The sequence below is a fragment of the Amphiura filiformis genome, chromosome 17, assembly GCF_039555335.1.
Source record: "Amphiura filiformis chromosome 17, Afil_fr2py, whole genome shotgun sequence".
Classification (NCBI taxonomy): domain Eukaryota; kingdom Metazoa; phylum Echinodermata; class Ophiuroidea; order Amphilepidida; family Amphiuridae; genus Amphiura; species Amphiura filiformis.
Genome location: NC_092644.1, coordinates 22,667,445 through 22,689,926, shown reverse-complemented (window position 1 = coordinate 22,689,926; position 22,482 = coordinate 22,667,445). Strand labels below are relative to the sequence as shown.

At 35.7% G+C, this 22,482-nt stretch overlaps 2 protein-coding genes across 2 annotated transcripts in view; one reads left to right on the top strand and one right to left on the bottom strand.

Moving 5' to 3' along the window:
* LOC140137484 (E3 ubiquitin-protein ligase UBR4-like) overlaps positions 1 to 11,563 on the bottom strand; it is a 194,859-nt gene extending 183,296 nt beyond the window's left edge. The window contains 1 exon segment of the mRNA XM_072159195.1: positions 11,400 to 11,563. Within this exon segment, the coding sequence (XP_072015296.1) occupies positions 11,400 to 11,530 (131 nt within the window). The 5' untranslated portion in view covers positions 11,531 to 11,563.
* Positions 11,564 to 11,833: 270 nt separating this feature from the next.
* The window catches only part of LOC140137479 (AP-3 complex subunit mu-2-like), a 30,235-nt gene continuing 19,586 nt past the window's right edge, over positions 11,834 to 22,482 (top strand). Inside the window, exon 1 of the mRNA XM_072159191.1 lies at positions 11,834 to 11,986. Coding sequence (XP_072015292.1) covers positions 11,835 to 11,986 — 152 coding nt within the window. The 5' untranslated portion in view covers position 11,834. The remainder of the gene's footprint in view (positions 11,987 to 22,482) is intronic.

Sequence of the window (22,482 nt, the reverse complement as noted above, 5' to 3'; positions counted from 1 at the left end):
TGTCAAAAGAAACATCTTGAATTATTTTCTGTTTAAGTTTATATCATGCAATATGATGTGCAAAAAACTGTGTTGAAGTTTTTAGCATCACATTGTTCTTCAAATTGATGTAAGGATCTATCTAAGTAGTGCTATTGTGTAACACTCCTGACACTGTACACTACCTGTATGGCCTGAAATATTTATAAACTACATTTTCTAAAACAGTCTTTGTAATTTTTTGTTGACAACATCTATGGCCCTCTCAAAAAAGGCACAGAATTTAGGTGATTTACGTTCATTTTTGTTTTTCGAGCCCAGCTTGCATGTTTTTGTAACACTCCTGACACTTTGCTACAGTAACTGTATAGCCTCAAATATATAAATTTGCAAATCACATTTTCTAAAGTAGTTTTTGTAATTTTTTGGCGACACTATCTATGGCTATCTCAAAAAGGGGCAAAAAATTGAATTACATTAGTTCAATTTTATTGTTGAACCTATTACTTACAATTGATGGTCAGGAGGGGAACATTTTGGTCGAGCTATGAAAACCATGTTTTTATGTACATATTTCTTGAATATGAAGGTCTTTACATCATGATTGGCATCATGATACAGCAGTTTGGCTTCAGGAATATATTTTCAGGGCTAAAAGGACACCAACAGACTGGTAATTTCTTCAGAAATTTGAATTATTGCCAATTATTTAATTCTGTGTAACACTCCTGACATTGACTATTTAGATAGCTGTAGCAAACATGTTCAAGCAATGGCAAATATTTTTCTTGTTTTTGAGTTCCTATCCCAATGCACTAATAAAATAAAAAGTAATGTATGAATATTGCCAACTTGGTGTATGAACAAAATCAAGTTGAATTCTGATGTAACACTCCTGACGAGATGGAATTTCTCTTTTCAACCCGCTCTAAAAAGAAAACGGTTTTGATATCATGCAAGTTTAATTTTTTCCAAGTTTGGCCCAAATGTTGCTTTTACTTTAAACAGACTGAAACAAATTATTACTGTCATCACAACCTTACAATGCTACACAATCTGGCGAGAAGTGATTTTTGGAACATATTTTATTTTTCGCACCATATAGTCTTCACATGTTCCTAAATAGACTATTAAGCGACTAATATGAAAGAATTTGGTACTTAATAATAGCAGACACTTCACAAAATGCCATGAAAACCCATGCAACACTTTGCAACTTGTATTTTTTACAGTGCATGATTAAAAAACAAGTGCTGGTCTTTTTCATTGCATAGCAGGCATCAAAAACCAAACGGTGCCATTATTTTTGACTTTACCCTTATTTGACCATTCTCTCTTTACATTCTATTGTAAATGCTCTCCTTGAATGATCCAGAAGAGCTATTTAATGCGCTCCTCAAAAGACAGTCCCTGAGTCACACTGTACTCTTCGATTCAATGCACTGACTCATACAATTTTTTCTTACAATATCCAATTTGGTTGGGCTAACTTAATGTATCGACAGTATCGTGTATTCCTACATTTTAATAGAAGCAAGGAGAGCAAATTTTTTTGCTCCCAATTTTTTCCCTCCTGGGATAACCCGGTGCAGCCATAGAGTTAACACAAAAATTGGTCAAAATTATGCCTTTTTAAAAAAGTTAAATCCGGAAAAGTTCAACTCTTGGGGGTCTCAACATGCACAGGTAGTACAATCAATAACACATTTAACTAATGAAATATCATTTATAACAAAAGATCTCATTAATTAATTGTTTAACTCAAGTGCTAATTAGTGTTAATCACCCATGATAGAGTATACACACAATTCCCCCATCTACAATGTATAGAGTTTGCGCATAAAATCGGTCAAAACAGTGCCTACTTTAAAGTGTCATAACTGGAAAAGATGGTGTCTCAAAATTTACAGGTATAATACATTAAACTGATGAAACATTATTTGTAACCAAAGATCTAAATAAATGATTAATTAAAGACCCATTCAGTGATCCCAGCACAAGTGTAAAAAAATTAAAATTGTTTATTAATTGCTTAAAAGTGAAGGATAAGTCATTCAAATTGTCATTTGGTATTTTTGTAATGACAAATTTGGCAAAAAACGAAGAAAACAGCAGTACTGACAAAGTTAAAGCCCCATTCAAATACACGTAGCTAATTTAGATACTGTCAGTATCTAAAGTACAAATTCATGTAAAATGTCTTATTTGTCTTAAATACATGGCTTACGGCTGAACCACTCGCAGGCTATGTTAGCACATCTTTGACAATGACAAAGGTACCAAAATCTGAATTTTGATGATTTTTACGATCGTCCAGATGAGCAAATCACTGAATGGGCCTTTAAGTGTCAATTAATTAAACCCCTATTTACCATTATTTAATACATGATTTTGGCCATCCTGTATATATATTTTTATGTGGGATAATTGGAAGACTGGTTTGTATTTTTTAAACTTTTTTTTCTATGTTATAGTTACACCCTATATAATTCATACACACCCTGGATTAAAGTTAATATTGTATTCTTATAGAGTCAGCTTTTTGAATTATACATACATGTAATGTTTACTTTGAATGAATGAAATATAATTAAGTATGTTCATTTGAATCAGCATCGGTGACTTTTCTCTCAAGTGTAACTTTTTCAAAGCAACTTATGACATACATGTATGACCAGAATATGGATGATTGATGATTGTCTCTAGTATGATTTTAACTTACACTAGAATTTTGCCGTTCTCGACCTGTGCGGTTCTCGACGCAAAGCGCCGGTCATGATGCCTCCACCTTGACGCCCATCATTTTAACCAATGCAATTTCACTTGACCCCAAAATGACCTTCACATTATTTGCCTCACTCAGGTGGCCGTTCCCAACTTCCCACCAAATTTCATGAACCTGCAGCAGTCTATGTCAATTTGACCCCAGATGACCCCAAAATGACCTTGAAATTTTTGCCTTGTTTCTGTGGTCGTCCCCACAAAATTTCATGAACCTGCGAAAATATATGGCGATTTGAACTCGGATGACCTTGGATGACCCCAAAATGACCTTGACATTTTTGTCTTCTTAATGTGGTCGTTCCCACCAAATTACATGAACCTGCAACAATATATGCGATTTGACCTCGGATGATCCCAAATGACCTCACAATGACCTTGTGATTATGCATAATTTATGCTGAAAAGCAAATCAGGTCAAGAACCTCTGGCTGTGCTACTCTCCGCCAAGTTTCATCACTGTAACTCGTACAGATCTCCAGATAATCTGTGCGCAAAAGGTTATTTGGCTTGATATGCATAAATTATGCAAATTAGGTACTTATTTAGCATATTTTGCAAAAAAAACATGCTAAAATTTGGAGACTACCAATTGCCACCCCTCCACCAAATTGCATCACTATACGCCTTACCAGTTCATAGAAATTGCACTTGCAAGCTCGGACGGACAGACAGATGGACGGACAACCAGGAAATATAATACCTCCGGTGGAGCATAAAAACAAAAATAGTTGCGAAAGGGTTAGGTTAAGTGCCCTTACAGCCTAATTTTACCCCAAACCGCAAATTTTAAGGACACCAAAAAATGTCGCTCAATATAAACAACACAATAGTGCTTTACAGACAAATACCCGAATTTAAAAGTTGCAGTTTACATGCAGCGATCAATGGTTATTACGCAAGCATTGTGGCACGTAAAACATTCTTTTTATCTTAGCGGTGAGTTCAAATCAATACATATAGCTGCAACTTTTAAATTTGGGTATTTTTCTTTTAAAACACTGCACTGTAAATATTGAACAAAATTGGACAAATGGGGTATCAAAATGCGCGTAAATAAATCATCCTTCTATCTATGTTGAAATATTGTGAACACAATAGTTAGTTCTGACGCCAAGGGTGAAATTAAGCGGGAGACGGGAGCCGTTTGGCCAGGCCTCCAAAAACCGCGGGAACGCGGGAACGGCGTTCCCAGAAAGGTCACAGAAAAAAAAATTGCAAAAAAAAAAAAAAAAAAAAAAAATTTTTTTCCCAAAGTTTTCGGCGACATAAGAGAACCACTGGACCTATAAATAAAAATCAGGATGATTCACATTTAATTAAAAAAAAAAAAAAAAAATATATGCAAACCATTAACTAATGTTTATTTCTTCATCTATCACATATTATAGATGCATTGGTTTTCCTTGCATTTATAATATGTGATGAAGAGGTAAACACAAGTTAATGGTTTGCATATTAAGGATAACAAACTGTAATTTTTTTCCATTTTTTTTTTCAAATTATCTGTGAATAATCCTAGCCCTTCAGAATAGGTCCAGTGGTTCTTCAAAGTTGCAGAATACTTCTAAAAAAATGTTAAAAAATAAATAAAAAATTGTTTTTTGCATTTTTTTTACCGACATCCAATAATCGGTTGAGCCCTAGATGTGATTATACCCGGTATCAATCATATACTATATACATGTACTATAACTTACGACAAAAAAAATGACAACATTGTTGGAAATTTGTGAGTTTTGACAGTAAAACTTTGAAATTTTAAGTTGTGTTTTTTTGTGAAAAAGGATGTAATTTTTTATAGAAAACTGTTCCAAAATAAGGCTCACATTGCACGAGAGAGCATCTAAACCCATCTAAACTCCGGCCGTTAGGACTTCGCGCTTGTGATGTCCGCTACGCGCACATAGGCCTATTTCAGTTATTTCACAGAAAATTTCCAGCACTTGTCATTAAGTTCCCAGACAGCAGAAAATTTTCTGGAGGCCTGCACGGTTTGGCCCCCAGAAACTCTGCAATGGCCCCTGGTTCCATCTCATTTGTAGTTGACCAGGGGACACTTTTCTCACAAAACTAGCCCCCTTGATAGTGAACCATACATATCAAATTTTAAAGCAAATAGTGCTTATTTAACCCATCCAGCACTATCAGCATATCTTTATTTTTATTGATCCCTTGGTAATTGGAAATGGCCCCTGGTTTCTTACAATCTTGGTAAACCAGGGGCCACTTTTTTTGCCGAAGTGGCCCCTGGTTCAAGCTCTCTTATTTTCACCCTTGTCTGACGCTATAGGCCTATTCATAACAGCTTTGTTACTTTTTGTGCAGTCTTTATGTGCAAAACACACACAATATATTGTGTGTGTTTTGCGCATGCTTACACAAAGGCTGTGGATGCACTGGTTTGCTCGCATATTTACGCAATCTTGATGGACGCGATTGTAACATCAGTCCGGGGGGGGGGCCACTCAATACATAGTATACATGTGTTGTCATCACCGAACAGAAATCCATGGGAAAGGGCACTTTTTTCATGCATAGTCGCGGTCTGCGCGGACTGCGAATACCTATTTTATGCTATTTTGGGGAAAAGGGTATACTTTTAGCAACAGCAAGTCAGCGTTTAAGGGTATGAATTTTAAAGGATAATTATGAAGGCTATTTTTATTGTACAGCATTTTTACCAATGTTAACAATATAATTGTTCTAATTAATTAATCCATGAAAGTGGCTGTTTAAACTTCTTTTTCTTAGTAAATCAGTGGAAAGGGTACCTTTTTATGGTAGGTCAGTGAAAAGGGTGTCTAAAGGCAACTGGTCAGTGAAAAGGGTCCCCATCTGCTCAGTGATTAGGGTTGGTATTTTCACCTGCCCCAGGTCAGTGTTTAGGGTGTGAAATTTGAGGGCCTGCTTGATGATGACAACACATAAAAGCATATAAGTTTGGATGTAAGTTATTTTGACGAGTCAACTGTATCTTTTGAGCAAGATTTGCCTATTTTGGACACTCTAAAATTTTGCTGAAGTGTAATTTTAAGGGATCTAAAATGAGCGTTTATTATGCTTTCGACAGTATTTTTTGTGGGACATGAGAGCACCTCGGACCTATCCAGATTGCATTCTGAATACGAAGCATGTCTTTCTGATATCAAATAATTTTCATTTTTGAAAATCACAATATAATACAAATTTTATGACAAATTATAAAAATTTGATATTTTTCAAATTTTTGATATATAACAGTCCTCGGTAATTATATAAATCTAATGATATATTCTTAAAGTGTATGTAGCAGGGAGGAAAAGCCGACGGTCAATTGAAAATTTTGACCTTTCATATTGAAGATATGGATTTTTTCCCAAAAAGACCTAATTTTTTTTGGTGTTTTGGGAAAAAATCCATATCTTCAATACTGAAAGGTCAAAATTTTCAATTGATCGTCGGCTTTTCATCCCACCTACATACACTTTAAGTATAAATCATCAGATTTATAAAGTTTACTTCAAGTACTGTTAAATATCAAAATATAAATTTTAATGATTTGCCATAAAATGTGTATTAAATTGCGAATTTCAAAAATCAAAATTATTTGATATCAGAATGACATTCTTCGTATTCAGAATGCAATTCGATATGTCTGATGTGCTCTGATGTCCCAAAATAAATACTGTCCAAACGCTCATACCCCAGCCCTTAATAGCAACATTTTTGATGCAATGGCCTGTCGTGATCGGCTGTGTTTACTTCTGAACTTCCATTGCTTTACACAGTGTCATGCTTCAGCGAATCCAACTAGATTTTGAATGCAATGGACTCTAGCCTAGAATGTGAAGCTATCGGTAAACATGGTTCTACTTGACAGCTTTTAAATCCCTATTCATGTTACGTGAATCACGCTATAATTGTGGACCATCCTTCTGATACTTGAGTGTTTGGACAAACGGTCTTTTGACTACCTCTCTGTTTGTAAACAGATGAGGAGGTCAAAATCGTCATCCTCGCCGAATAGGAAAGACAGCGTAATAGTACGGCACTACCGATCGCCATGCAATCTACGTTTAGTAGGCCAGGGGACAACGGAACTGTTACGTGAACGAGCTAGCTACAGGCATGACAGGAACTGAGCTGTAATATTTTCATTGATACAGCCAGATAAATCAACGTACATGTATAGCATACCTGTACATAAACATGAGCTCATAAACGTATGATATCTGATATCATGGTCCTCGATATTGATGATGACAATTGACATTGTCATTGTTTGACAGTGAAATTAAAATCAGGGCTGTCAACTTTTTGGAATTGCTTGGCGTGAGACAGAGCCAGAGGCATACCGGGATTTGCCGACTACAATGTTCATTTTGACCCGTGATTATTTGAGCCATGGCCCTTGAGAATCTAAAAAAAAGGGGGAGGTAGGGACAACAAATTATTTTTGATGATGCGTGAGATTTTACTCATTTTCCAGCTTTTTGCGTGAGATTTACTACCTAGGCGTGAGATTATACTACCTTGGCGTGAGGGATGCTGGACGGTTCGCACCCTTTCAATTTTGGACCCGTGCACTTTCGCCCCCTTTCTATTTCGCACCCGTGCACTTTCGCCCCCTTTTTATACCGCGGGTATTGTGCTGGTGTCATGCTGTTGATTGATGCACGATCGATTGCTTGAACTCCCGGCGATGCGGCGTAGTATGTTTATAGTACTGGGCCGTCGGGCATGCACTTATTAAGTCATGATAAACCCGGGAAGGAAGTTAGGAAAGAAAGGATATTTTAAAACAAAATAGAGGAACAATTTTTTTTTGTCAAAATATATTACAGGCCAGATATTTTAGCAGCAGGCTTACCAAAAATAATGAAATAATTAGAATTCAATGATAAAAATAGTACGGTAATAATAATAAATAGTAATAATAATAAATTTATATTTAATTATTAAAGCCATAATGTACGATCTTATAATGTGCATTTGGTTAATTTTTTTCAAACCTGATTTTTTTGCATATTTGTAATGTTTACACATGTCACAACTTTGACCTAAATGGATTCAGCCAAATTTGTTGTGTTTGTATACCGTGTGTCGAAAGTCCGTTCCGCCTATATTCCAACTTCCCCTGGAGCATAACCTCAATATAGAAGTACCCCCTCTGTTTATTTGCCTTTGGGCTACTAGCTGCAATGAACCTTAAGGCTCATTGCAGCGAAAAAATATGTCGGCCGTTGTTCTAGAATTTTAGAGCTAATTTTGTATGTTATGACAGATTTAAAGGTGTGCAAACCTTGATTTTCAATGGAAAAACAACAATAACAGAGGTTTGCAGACTTTCGGAGGTTATCGACCATAAAAAGACAACAACTTCAAATAAATTGCTAAGTGACATTTAAAATACAAAACAATAACCAGTAACAAATTAATATCAAATTAATTGTGTAAGTTTAATTTCAAGCATGTTAAAATGGTTTTCCTATGGGGGAGGAACAGACTTATGACACACCGTATAGATAAACAGAGCAAAGTTCGACATAAAGTCATAATTCAAGAAATTATGACTTTATGTCCGTCCATACATGCCATAGAACTGCGTGTTAAACGGCCAAAATAACAAGCAGTGTTTCTTTCACGTTACCTCGTTATTTCAGCTCAAAATGGACAGAAACCATTCCCGATCATTATTACTGGTATTATTTCAGCATTTTGAGTATATAATGACAAATTTAAAATTTGAAGGAAATCGTACATTAAGCCTTTAATTATAATATGTATAAAAACTTGGGAAATTTGCCATAAGTCATTCATTACATAATGGGTTGAAGAAATCACACCTTATGTATACAGTCACGCGGACGCGTGGCCGGAGACTTGTCAAGCAATCGATCCGATGCGGGTATGTTCTGGGATCGAATATATGCGTGCTACTGCCTAGTCACCGTAGGCTACCATTGCATTGATTGAACCCATGTCACGTCCGGCGCTTTCGCGTACTAGTGGCAGCTAATACTCACGGTGAAGAAAGGTGGCGAAAGTCAGCACAGCATTATCGCAAAGCTATTGCCAGGCGTTTGTTTCGCTTGTGCCGAGTTGTGCGCATTTGTCTTTGTTAAATTCGGCAACATAAAGATGGGATAAAATTATGAATTATAAGCCATCAAATTTTTGGCCATATCAATATTAGTCCCTGTATAAATTTTATACATGTAGGCCATAAATAATTTAACACTAAATTATATAGCTATTAATAAAGTCTACTAATAAGGTAACATAATTCTAATAATAATAATAATGATAATGATAATGATAATGATAATAATAATAATAATAATATATAAAAAAATAATAAATCTATAGGCCTAAGTAAAATAAAATAACAAATCAAAAACATAATGAATACCAATCTTCAGTCGAAGCACATTTAATATATTGCAATAATATAGACCTATTAAATTCAATCGAACCGGAGAGTCCATCAACATTCAGTATTTTTCAGGAAGCGGCTAAACATTGCCGTATTATTCTGTAGGCCCTAGTTTTATTACTGATATCAACAGAGAAATCGTCGAAGTTTTTGTAAAGATGAGTGGCAATGATTAAGTGATATTCCTCGTGAAATAATCGGGAATTATACGATCTTTAGCTTCTTTTCGTTGTTGAAAGGGATTCGATCATGTTTCACCGTTGTTCATCACCATTTAACAACTCGCGTCCGGCCCGTCTGCGTGGGTTACTTCGTTTGGGCAGAGCTTGAAGTAAACCACGCAGACGACGCGGTATATCAGGTTGGACACATCACACTACCGTGTGATGTGTCCAGTTCGTCACCGAACTTGCATATAACATGGAGAGCTTAGCATAACGGCCTGCCTATTTACGCTTCCTGAAAACACTCTTGCACATAACATACAAAACCACAAATTCACTAACTTCAACTTGCACTACCGACACCATGAAAAATATTTTAATTATTACCGATCCTTCAGAATACTAACAAATATTGGCAGTTTCATAAAATCCTGCTGCTGAAAATCGTAAATTCCACAATCTTCTGTCAGATCCAGGTCAGTAATCACAGGTGGGCGAATCTACCAGCGTGACAAGACCAGAGATAATAAAAAGGATGAGAGGCCACGCCCATACAAATAGCTAGCCTGATTGGCAAGCGTAAATGCTGGCCAGATCTTCTACGGTCGTGTATGATGAGTAGAGACCATAGAGCCCTATATAGGGCTCTGTGGAAGAAACGGTTCCTAATTTTGAAGCCATGGATAATATATTCATTTATACGAGAACCATATTTTTGTACCAATCACAGAACAGAATTTCACTTACTCACAGCTGTCAATCATTCTAGTGAAACGTAAGCTCCGCCTAGTATCAAGGTCTTCTTCTGCGCACTGGTTGTGCGCGATTAACTAGCCTCCAGCACAAATCCTGTGCACACGATCGGGTGTTACGCCTGGTTTACACAACAGGAACTGCGATGCATCCTAAACTGGATCGCTTCCGTGTATTCGCATTGCATGGTGGGCAATTTGCGTAGCTCCACGTTCACAACAGTTTAAAATCAACACAGGTAAATCCATATAAAAATTAACATGGACACAAAATTGACATAGCTTATGTAATTCAAATAATAAAATAATAAAATGTAATATTATCATGATAGATGCACGCTTTATTAAAACTTGAAAAGATTATTAAGTCCAATAATTTGTTTGTGTTAGTTTGCACGAGTCACAAAATGGCGACCCATCACGCATTTTCTGCATGTGCCGACATTAGTAACTCATAGACTGTCCTCAAACTAGCGCCAGTGTGTCTCAGGCCTGATAACGACCCCAGGTAATTTTATGCAGAAAGTTTTCTTGCGAACAGCTGCAGGTGACAATTAAACAATGAACACGGCTTGTTTATGTACATGCGTGGGGAGGCTTGTACGTCAGCTGACGTGTTTTGGACATGTTCCGTAAAAAAGTGTCGTTTTTCTTCATGAAAAATACCAGCGATGACCAGTTTTTTGTGGGCTATTTGATTTACAGGTATGTCGGTTCGTCATAGGGTAGAAATGATAGCTGTACAATTTGTATAACATACAGTTTAACATAGGCCTAAACATTTATGGGCACAAATCGACCTTCCGTATTATGCACAAGTATGTGGAAGTGGCAGGCATAACGACGCGGCCGCATCGTTGTTAAACGGTGATGAACAACGATGCAACATGATTGAATCCCTAAATCAACACTAAACAGTCAACCAATACTATACACATACAACACCCCACTGTATGTACCGCCGGGAGTTGAAGCGATCGATCGTGCATCATCACTCAACAGCAGCACATTACCCGCGGTTTAAAAAGGGGGCGAAAGTGCACGGGTCCGAAATTGAAAGGGTGCGAACCGTCCTGTTTCCGGCGTGAGACCGTGAGAAAGTGACCCAATGCGTGAGACTCACGGCCAATGTCATGAGTGAGAGTTGACAGCCCTGTTGAAATGATCATTACAGAATATGATCGTGTACATTCATGACAATCGAGATCATGACTTGAGATCAGTGAGATCGAGATAAGCTTACCGTTTGTTGATGTTACACCACTTATATTACAATTGTAGCGAATGAAATTATATTATAAATACCTTTCTAAGATGGTGTCTAAAAGAAGCGGTACATCGCTACTCCTAAAAGTGGAGTGGGAGCCTTGGGAAGCAGAAACAAGAGCTTTTTGTACTGCTACCCAATCCACCCCACTTCCACTTATTGCAGCCATTTTCACGAAATTTGCTCTTTCATCGGATGTAATAGCGCCCTCTAGAGATTTTGTTTAGAAATGTTGGTTTTATTTGCTGTCTTTCCTTTAAAAATCTCCTAATTTTGTATATGAGAGGTAGAAATTCATGGAAACTTTATAAATATGTCTAATTTATTATTAATGGGCTCTGCAAGGTTTAATTTGTTGCAAAAAAACTTTGTTATGTTTTCACGACCTTTAATTTCTGTAAACGGATGGTTTTCATGTAGTACGCTAATGAATTATTCAGCACCTGTAGTAAAGCATAGGACGGGTCGCGTCCATGTTTACTACTGCGTCTAATCGATCCAGTTTACGTGGTCATATTGATCGACATAGAGTTTCATTACAGGGAGGGGAAGAATTTTATGTTTTGCTTGAAACACATAAGGAATTCATAATGATTAACAGCTTGTTTATGATCAACTCCTCCGGGTATGTATTTGCTTTCTTTAAAAGTGTTCTTTTAAAAAATTACCGAATAAACATGATAAATAAGACCATAATTTACCTTTTTTACTGTCGGAAAAATCATACCCTATGAATTCGGAAACCTTGTTGTATTCATGGAAACAGGACGGTTCGCACCCTTTCAATTTCGGACCCGTGCACTTTCGCCCCCTTTCAATTTCGCACCCGTGCACTTTCGCCCCCTTTTTAAACCGCGGGTAATGTGCTGCTGTTGATTGATGATCGATCGCTTCAACTCCCGGCAGTACAGTGGGATGTTGTATAGTATTGGTTGACTGTTTAGTGTTGATTGTCTGTGTTTGCAGTACCGGTACTGAGTCCAGCGTGTACAAAAGCAAATAGTATGTTTACCCGATGTTGATGGACTCTCCGGTTCGATTGAATTTAATAGGCCTATATTATTACAATATATTAAATGTGCTTCGACTGAAGATTGGTATTCATTATGTTTTTGATTTGTTATTTTATTTTACTTAGGCCTATTTTATTACCTAGCTGGGGGGTTTACACCCCCCAGCTAGGTATTGTAATCGTTCGGGTTCTTCCGCTGGCAACAAACCACTGTAATCTTCCCGTTTTCTTCCGCTGGCAACTAAGTGAAATTGCACATGTTTTTGTACTTTATGCACCAAACCCTCTATCTTTTTAACCAAATATCCAACAGAGTTGTGCGATATGTCAAACTTTTCCTCTGGTCATAAGGAACAAAAAAGTCAGTGGTCACATCTCTGTAGGATCATTGGTTAATGAGATATAGTCACTTTTTTGTACTTTATGCACCAAACCCTCTATCTTTTTAACCAAATGGGCTATTTCATTATAAATGACACGTTCACAAAAATGGCTTTTATCATATCTGGTTGATATAATTAGGGTAATAATGCAGTGTTATTAACTTAATTCTAAGTATGCCACAAACTACAAGCTACATGAGCATTTTTACAGAATTCTGTCTATTTTTTGTATAAAAAAATTGCCAAAAGGTACATTTTAACCCAATTTTGGAGTCCCATTTCATTTTGCCCATGTATTCTGAATTAATTCTTTGAAAAATTAGGTACATTCTATGGCAATGTGCTTGTTGCAATGAAAATATGATATGTGTGGAACATCATGCAAGTTGAATGGTGAAAATTGGTGCAAAAATGTTAAAATTCCGTATATACTTGCAAAATTAGCATTTCGCGTAAAATAAAAAAATGAGTGTCCTCTCCAATTCATGCCTCCATTTTTGTTAACATTAAAGAGGAAATATAAACCCTTACCCTACCTGTATAATCTGTGTTATATTACCAATTGATGGGACAGGGCACTGATTGAGGAATTCATTTATTTTACATACAGTAGACCACTTGTTCTTGATACCACAGTTCCGCGTTAAAATTTGTCCTCTCCAGAACTGAAGTTAATTACTAATTGTTGAAATAAGAAGGGTTATATCATAGAATGTGAAATTTGTAGAGGAAGAGTGGTCTTCCTTCTACCAAGGTGGCACATGATTTGGTATTTGTTGCATTTTTGCAAGCCTGTATCCACGATTCTGTTTGCAATTTAACAAATGTCCTCTCCAGCACAATTATGTCATTTCCATGAATTGGTAAACAAACTAAAAATAAAAATTTCAAAGAGCCAAACCTACAAGAAATTTTTGCATTTTATTGCAAATTATGCTTACAAACCACTTTAGTGTTCAAATTATTGTCCAGTTGTTGAGAACACATATGATATTATTCTGCATTGAACTTGGTTAGCTAAAAATTGCAATATTCCTAATTTAACCAGAATATTAACCCTGTTTGTAGTGGATTTTAAATGCTGGGGATCTTTTATGCAATAATATTGATGCAGCTATTTCTAAAGTTAAAGTACCGGTAATCCGGTATGCTTTATTATGTGTTCAAAAATGTGTCCTATCCAGAACAAATGACACAGGAGGGGTCTTTTATTATAGGTTTTCCATGACTAGTACAACAGATTGACGCAGAATACTCACTTATGCATCAGTGTAGCTATTGGGCAGGACAAAATGACTATTTCATGAATTTTTCATGTGAAGATAAAGTTTATCCTTAAAAATATGTAGTAATTTTGCACCATTTATCTGGATTAGTATCAATTTACTAATTGTTTTATATTGAAACTGGCATATTTAAGACAGTGAAGTGTAAAGGAACATACAACAATTATTACAGACTAAATATGAATAAGTATGAACCCAATGTTGGTTACATATACTCTTTCAAAGTTGTGTATTAAATTGTTTAAAAAAATGTCCCCTCCAGACGGCAGCTATGTTTTACACAGCAAAAATTCAATTTAATTTTTTTAATGGTTCCTGAGGGTTTGACGCTCTAATATTTTGAGAATTATTGACACACCATCTGAATTTTGAAATGATAATGAATTTGCATGAAATAAATGAGTTTGAATTTTGACCCCTTTTGGGACTCAATGTTGTCATTTATAATGAAATAGCCCAAATATCCCACAGAGTTGTGCGATATGTCAAACTTTTCCTCTGGTCATAAAGAACAAAAAAGTCAGTGGTCACATCGCTGTAGGATCATTGGTTAATGAGATATAGTCACTTTTTTGTACTTTGTGTACTTACCCCTCTATCTTTTTAACCAAATATCCCACAGAGTCGTGCGATATGTCAAACTTTTCCTCTGGTCATAAAGAACGAAAAAGTCAGTGGTCACATCTCTGTAGGATCATTGGTTAATGAGATATAGTGACTTTTTGTACTTTGTGTACTTAACCCACTATCATTTTAACCAAATATCCCACAGAGTTGTGCGATATGTCAAACTTTTCCTCTGGTCATAAGGAACAAAAAGGTCAGTGGTCACATCTCTGTAGGATCATTGGTTAATGAGATATAGTCACTTTTTTGTACTTTATGCACCAAACCCTCTATCTTTTTATCCAAATATCCCACAGAGTCGTGCGATATGTCAAACTTTTCCTCTGGTCATAAAAAAAAAAAAAGTCAGTGGTCACATCTCTGTAGGATCATTGGTTAATGAGATATAGTCACTTTTTGGTACTTTATGCACCAAACCCTCTATCTTTTTAACCAAATATCCCACAGAGTCGTGCGATATGTCAAACTTTTCCTCTGGTCATAAAGAACAAAACAGTCAGTGCTCACATCTCTGTAGGATCATTGGTTAATGAGATATAGCACTTTGTGCATTTAACCCTCTATCTTGTTAACCAAATATACCACAGAGTCGTATGCGATATCTGATATGTCAAACTTTACCTCTAGTGCGTGAAGACGGCCTGATTGGCGCTGAGAGTTCATATCGGTGCGTATGCACCAAATATGTATCTTGTAAACCTTAATAAGTTTTGCCTTGCCTTGCTTCGTAATCCTGTTTGGGCTGGACAAAATTTTTTTCCACTTTTCCCCAGTTTCCCCTAGGTATTTCGTCTTTAAGCTTACTGATATACAGGGATTGAATACGAGTGTCACGGCCCTGGTTAGTGTGCCTTACAGTGCATTCAAATCAGAGATCCCTGTTCAAGGCCATCTTACTTAGCCGTCGGAAATGATTGCAAATTACACATTTGTAATCATTTTGACCACAAAATATGATGTGAAAACACAGGTAAGCAATGAGAACAAGTCCTCAAACATTTGAAATTTGTAGCTTACTACAACCTGATGATGTACTCATCCCAGGCAAACCTTAGTTAACACATTTGGTAGGCAGCCAAATTCGCCGACAAAATGCAAATCAAGGGGGTGACACTAAATTCACGGTTGTTCTATTAGCAAGGCAAAATCGATGAAAAATTCAGCTGGTTTACTAGCTAGAAAGTGAGGCCAGTTATCGATCCGTTATAGCTCGTTATGAATAATTCATGTTCGACCCCTTGGATCATGTTAATTGAGTTTTGCTAATAACAACGACACGTTGTTAGTTTTGCGAACTTTGCCTATTCAATGAGAGTATAGCGCCCCCAATACATCTCGGGCACAAACCAGGCGAAAACGATCCAGTTTAATGAAATGGCGGACGGTATTCCCATCAGGCACCAGTGATATGTTTTTTCAAAGAAAGTCTACTAATTTGATATGAAATGACATTTTGCAATTTGCAAAGTCAAAATTAGGACTTGCTGGCAATAATATGAAGGAAATATGCGACAGAGGCAATGTGGGAAATACAAGTAGTATTTAAGTTATAATAACCTTTGATACCCGACCTGACCTTCCATCATGGCGCCTTATTAAGTCTTATGTATTTCTATTATGCTCTCAAGTAAAATAAAATACCAATCTGCACTGAGTAGACAATGTTACTTGGCTCCCAGCATGAATTATTGATTTTATAAGGAGGTAAAGAAATGCACAGTGTATGTGCATGATGTGCAAGCATACTCCAAATATTTACGGTAAATCTGAATAGTGGTCACATGTTGAAATATCATGTGTTAGGGAAATCACGTGGCAACATTTTAAGATTTCAGGCTTGTTTACTAGTTAATTGCCATTTGTACTCTTTATTATTTATCTTTGTTAATTAACATATATTTTAAATGCTGATAAATCGTGGTTGGCTGCCCATGATATCTGTTAACTTCAATGTTTTATGAATATAATTCTACCACGCAGAGGGGTCACGCAGCAGAATTTCACATCACCTGACTTAGCTAGATTTGAAGCTCTGCTTTTCAAATTCATGTAAATTTCAAAGTTTATACATTTAATATATTTAATATGATACTAATTTTTTTGTTATAACCAACTGGTACACGAAATATACTAGCTTATTACCTATACAGAAAGGTGATTATCAGCCTTCACTCAGCAAATTGACATGCCTGGCATATGCAGCCATTCTCCGTCTGGGTAACATGACTGTCGCCCTCAATACGTCTGGGCACAAATTTAAATAACAATACGCTATTTACATATCAATGTGGCCTCATGGTAATTAAAGCTGCCCCATCCAGGAGTTCATCTATGTGCATATTTACATAGAAATTTAAAACAACTGGCGAAGAAGGAAACCTACATAAATATGTTTTCTATACTTCACTTGACCCAAATATATGATTTTTTATGGTGATAAGACAATCGCACAAGGAATTTTAGAGGATTTTGATAGCAGTTCCATTAAAAAAAAGCTGCTATCATAATGAGACTAAGATCTAGAAACACCCCGAAATGCCGTTTTGGGGAATTTTGCTAGCTGAATCTTTTTGATGAAAGTCAATCTTTGACAAGATGTAACTTTGCTACGGAAAGTGCTATGAAAAAAAGGTTTTCAGTTTTGGCTTTGTTTACTCAAGAGCAGGGTTAGCGGTGACCTGCTGAGTCCAGGGGTCCAAATTGGCAAATAAAGGGGTCCAGGCATCTAATTCTACACAGGCGTACAAAATTAAGGGGTCCAAATCACGGGACCTGCCAAATCAAGGAGTCCTGGACCCCAAGACCCCCTAAAACGCTACCCCTGCTCAAGAGCTTTAATTTGATATATAAAATGGTGCAGTTTGATGGCAAATTTGAATTCACCTAGCATACCTAATATACCATGTACATGTCAGATGTACGGTATATTGTATTAGCAAATATCCATAAAAGCGTCATTATAAAATTATTTTGATAAATTGTCACATTTTATGCCATGTATTAATATCCTTAAAAGTAACCGGTAGATTTGAGAACAATTAGTAAACATAAATGACATTCCCGGAGAAACGGTAGCCCAAAATGTGTTATATTTCATAATATGCAGATGTATAGTAAAAATAAAAAAAAAATACCTGTGATAAATTTATCTGTACACATTGTCGCACTCCGAGTGGCGTATAGTATATATTTGCAACCCTGTGGGGGAATTGCGAACAAATTGGCGACATAATGATGTTCGCGGAGAAAAGGTGGCCCAAAATGCGTTATTTTTGGTAATATGCAGACGAATGGCCAAATTAATAGAAAAATAGCTGTGATAAATTTATCTGTACAAATTGTCACACTACGAGTGACATATGGTATATTTGCAACCCTACTGTGGATTGGCAAACAATTTGTCGACATAAATGACCTTCAAAGAAAAACGGTAGCCCAAAATGGGTTATATTTGGTAATATGCAGACGAATGGTCAAATTAATAGAAAAATACCTGTGATAAATTTATCTGTACACATTGTCGCACTCTGAGTGACGTATGGTATATTTGCAAACCTGTGGTGGATTTGCGAACAATTTGTCGACATAATGATGTTCATGGAGAAACGGTGGCCCAAAATGTGTTATTTTTGGTAATATGCAGACGAATGGCCAAATTAATAGAAAAATACCTGTGATAAATTTATCTGTACAAATTGTCGCACTCGAGTGACATATGGTATATTTGCAACCCTACTGTGGATTTGTGAACAATTTGTCGACATAAATGACCTTCGCAGAAAAACGGTAGCCCAAAATGGGTTATATTTGGTAATATGCAGACGAATGGTCAAATTAATAAAAAAATACCTGTGATAAATTTATCTGTACAAATTGTCGCACTCCGAGTGACATATGGTATATTTGCAACCCTACTGTGGATTTGCAATTGACCTGGGGAACATATTGGAACATTTTGCACGGGTCAGCTCAAAAGACATCACTAAGTTCTGGGGCCAAATCTTAGAATTGCGTTATCTGGACATCTGTAAGAGGTACAGGGCTCAAACTCGGTGACAACTCATGACCAGGGGTGAATTATGGAACATCTTGCAGGGGTCTGGTCAAAGGTCATCTGGGTCAAATCTTAGAATTGCATTTTCTGGACATCTGTGAGGAGTACAGGACTCAAAACTCGTGACAACAAACCTCATGACAGGGGAACATTTTTGGAACATTTTGCAGGGGTCAGATACCTCCACAACACCAACATGCCCCAGCTAGGTTTGTGGTCTATGACCACCATTTGCCTCTAGTTTCATTTCTATTTTATTTTATTTTAGGCCTATTTATTATTTTTATATAATTATTATTATTATTATTATTATTATTATTATTATTATTATTATTATTATTATTATTATTATTATTATTATTATTATTATTATCATATTATTATATTATTATTATTATTATTATTAGAATTATGTTACCTTATTAGTACTTTATTAATAGCTATATAATTTAGTGTTAAATTATTTATGGCCTATAAAATTTATATAGGGCCTAATATTGATATGGCCAAAAATTTGATGGCTTATAATTTATAATTTTATCCCATCTTTATGTTGCCGAATTGATCTTCTTTGACATGAAACTAATGGGAAAAAAATATTTAGACAAATGCGCACAAGCAAAACAAATGCCTGGCAGCAGCATTGCGATAAATATGCTGTGCTGACTTTCGCCACCTTTCTTCACCCAGTATTAGCTGCCACTAGTACGCCGGCGCCGGGCGTGACATGGGTTCAATCAATGCAATGGTAGCCTCACGGTGACTAGGCAGTAGCACGCATATATTAGTCCCAGAACATACCCGTATCGGATCGATTGCTTGACATAAGGTGTGACTTCTTCAACCCAGTATGTACTGAATGACTTACTGGAAAGCGCCGGGTATGGTGTGGGTTCAATCAATGGTACCGTAAACAGACTCGCAAAAGTGCCATATGCCTAGTGACGTCGATCGATTGCTTGACAAGCCCCGGGCCCATGCGTCGCTGCACGGTATAAACTTGTCAAGAAATACATGCATACAAAGATATTTATTTACGAACAATATGTTACGATTGCACATTGAGAAATATTACAATTGCATCCTTATTCTTTGCCAAATACAAAATATTTCGCAAAAGGTTGTCAGAAAACCTTTAAATGTCGGGTTATATAAAGGGTAGATTAATGGTATAAAACGTTTTTATAACATTAAAAAACATTTGTTCGTAATTTACTGCACAGCAAACACAAATGTTTTACAGAAAACATTTAAATGTCGGGTTATATAAATGGTATAAAAACGTTTTAATAACATTCCAAAAACGTTTTTGAAAACTTGGTGCAAATCATTCTAAACAGAATGTTATTTTGGGGTTGAAAAAATATTTTGCAACAAATGTTTGCCCAAAATATTTACAATAACGTTTTTAAAATGTTTTTGTGACCTTTATATAACCCGACATTTAAATGTTATTAAAACGTTTTGTAAATAACATTTTAAGAACATTTCTGTGTTTGCCTGGTGCAAATATTTTAATATAATGTTATTTAAGTGTTGACAAAATATTTGGCCAAAAATGTTTGCAAAAATAGTTTACAATGACATTTCGAAAACATTTTAAAAATATTGTTGTAGTGTGTTTTCATACAAAACGTTTAAAACGATAAAAAATGTTATTTTGGGGTTGAAAAAATATTTTGCAACAAATGTTATTAAAACGTTTTGTAAATAACATTTTAAGAACATTTCTGTGTTTGCCTGGTGCAAATATTTTAATATAATGTTATTTAAGTGTTGACAAAATATTTGGCCAAAATGTTTGCAAAAATAGTTTACAATGACATTTCAAAACATTTTAAAAATATTGTTGTAGTGTGTTTTCATACAAAAGCGTTTAAAACGATTTCATGACCTTTATATAACCCGACATTTTAATGTTATTAAAACGTTTTACCTGAACCAAAACCCAAAATATAACTTATTTAAAACGCTTTAAAAAGTTTTTGTGTTTGCTGGGTTATTATCATTGTTATTATTCTTATTATTCTTATTATTATCATATTATTATTATTATCATCATATTATATTTTTAAATTAACTTTGTTTATATTATTATCATTGTTATTATTATTATTATTATTATTATTATTATTATTATTATTATTATTATTATTAGTATTATTATTATCATATTATTATTATCATAATATTATATTATTAAATTAACTTTGTTTATATGTTTTGTGTTACTCCCCCATTGGATTTTGTGTCATACTTTCATTGTTTTTAATTTTATCCATTGCTTGTTGATACTTGTATGATCCTTTTGGATCTATCCTTTGGTCGTCAGTTGAAAAAAATTTCCCCTGTTTGTATACATATTATAATTAATAATTAAATATAAATTTATTATTATTACTATTTATTATTATTACTATTTTTATCATTGAATTCTAATTATTTCATTATTTTGGGTAAGCCTGCTGCTAAAATATCTGGCCTGTAATATATTCTGAGAAAAAAAATCGTTCCTCTATTTTGTTTTAAAATGTCCTTTCTTTCCTTCCTTCCCGGGTTTATCATGACTTAATAAGTGCATGCCCGACGGCCCAGTACTATAAACATACTACGCCGCATTGCCGGGAGTTCAAGCAATCGATCGTGCATCAATCAACAGCATGACAGCAGCACAATACCCGCGGTATAAAAAAGGGGGCGAAAGTGCACGGGTGCGAAATAGAAAGGGGGCGAAAGTGCACGGGTCCGAAATTGAAAGGGTGCGAACCGTCCAGCATTCGTATTCATCATATACATGTATGCACGACCACTACTGGCAAAATATTTAGTTCTCGATCTTGAGAGCCAACAGGGGTCCGCAGAGATATTTGTGTTGAGCGTACTACGGCTACGCAAAGACCACACGCTTATGGCACAAACACAGCTTAGCTTTTGAGACTTTAGTTAATGGGGGGGGGGGGGCTAGTCGGGATTTTACTTTGTCAATAATATTAGTTATTACTTTCGCATGGACGGACATTTTTTTACGGGCTCGCTAGGATTCTAGCGAGTAGATTTCTTGCAATATTTGGCTTATTTACCATCCAATTTATATCCTTCAATGTACCTGTATATCGTTAGGGCGATCTTTTCCTTTAGACCACCCTCGCTATATAGGGACTAAAATATTACTTTTGCATCAAGGTTTTCTTTTGCATCAAGGTTAAACAGTTGCCAAACACTTTGAAGTCAAGGTTTAATGTTTTTGAAGGAGGGCAGGGCTTCGATAAATGAGGGAAATTATGGGGTAAAAAAAAGGTCAAAACAACTTTTTAAAACAAGCAAAAACGGCTATTCTGCTGTGAAGTTTTTGTCTCAAAAAAACATTTAAAAATAATCGAAATTGCAAAAAACATACCTTCATAAAATCAGCATCACTTCCGTCACATGAAAAGATGATCAGATGAGTGGAGAGTGGCAAAGAATTCGTGAAATGACAGAATTTTCTTAGAAAAATACAGCACGTTTTTCGAGAAATTCGCCATCTTGAATAAACATGATAAATGCAAAATTAAATCCACGCAGTAAAAAACTGCCAAATGCGCTTGAAAATGCACGATACGCTAGCGTAAATTACCGTCAAAACAAGCGTTCATCAAGCGCTTGTGCTACTGCTGAACGTTTGAGCTGGCATCACTGGTTTTGCATCTGGCTCTTTTTATGTCAAAATAGCGATAAAACATCGATTTTGGAACAAAATAAAGCTTGTTTGATGAAATA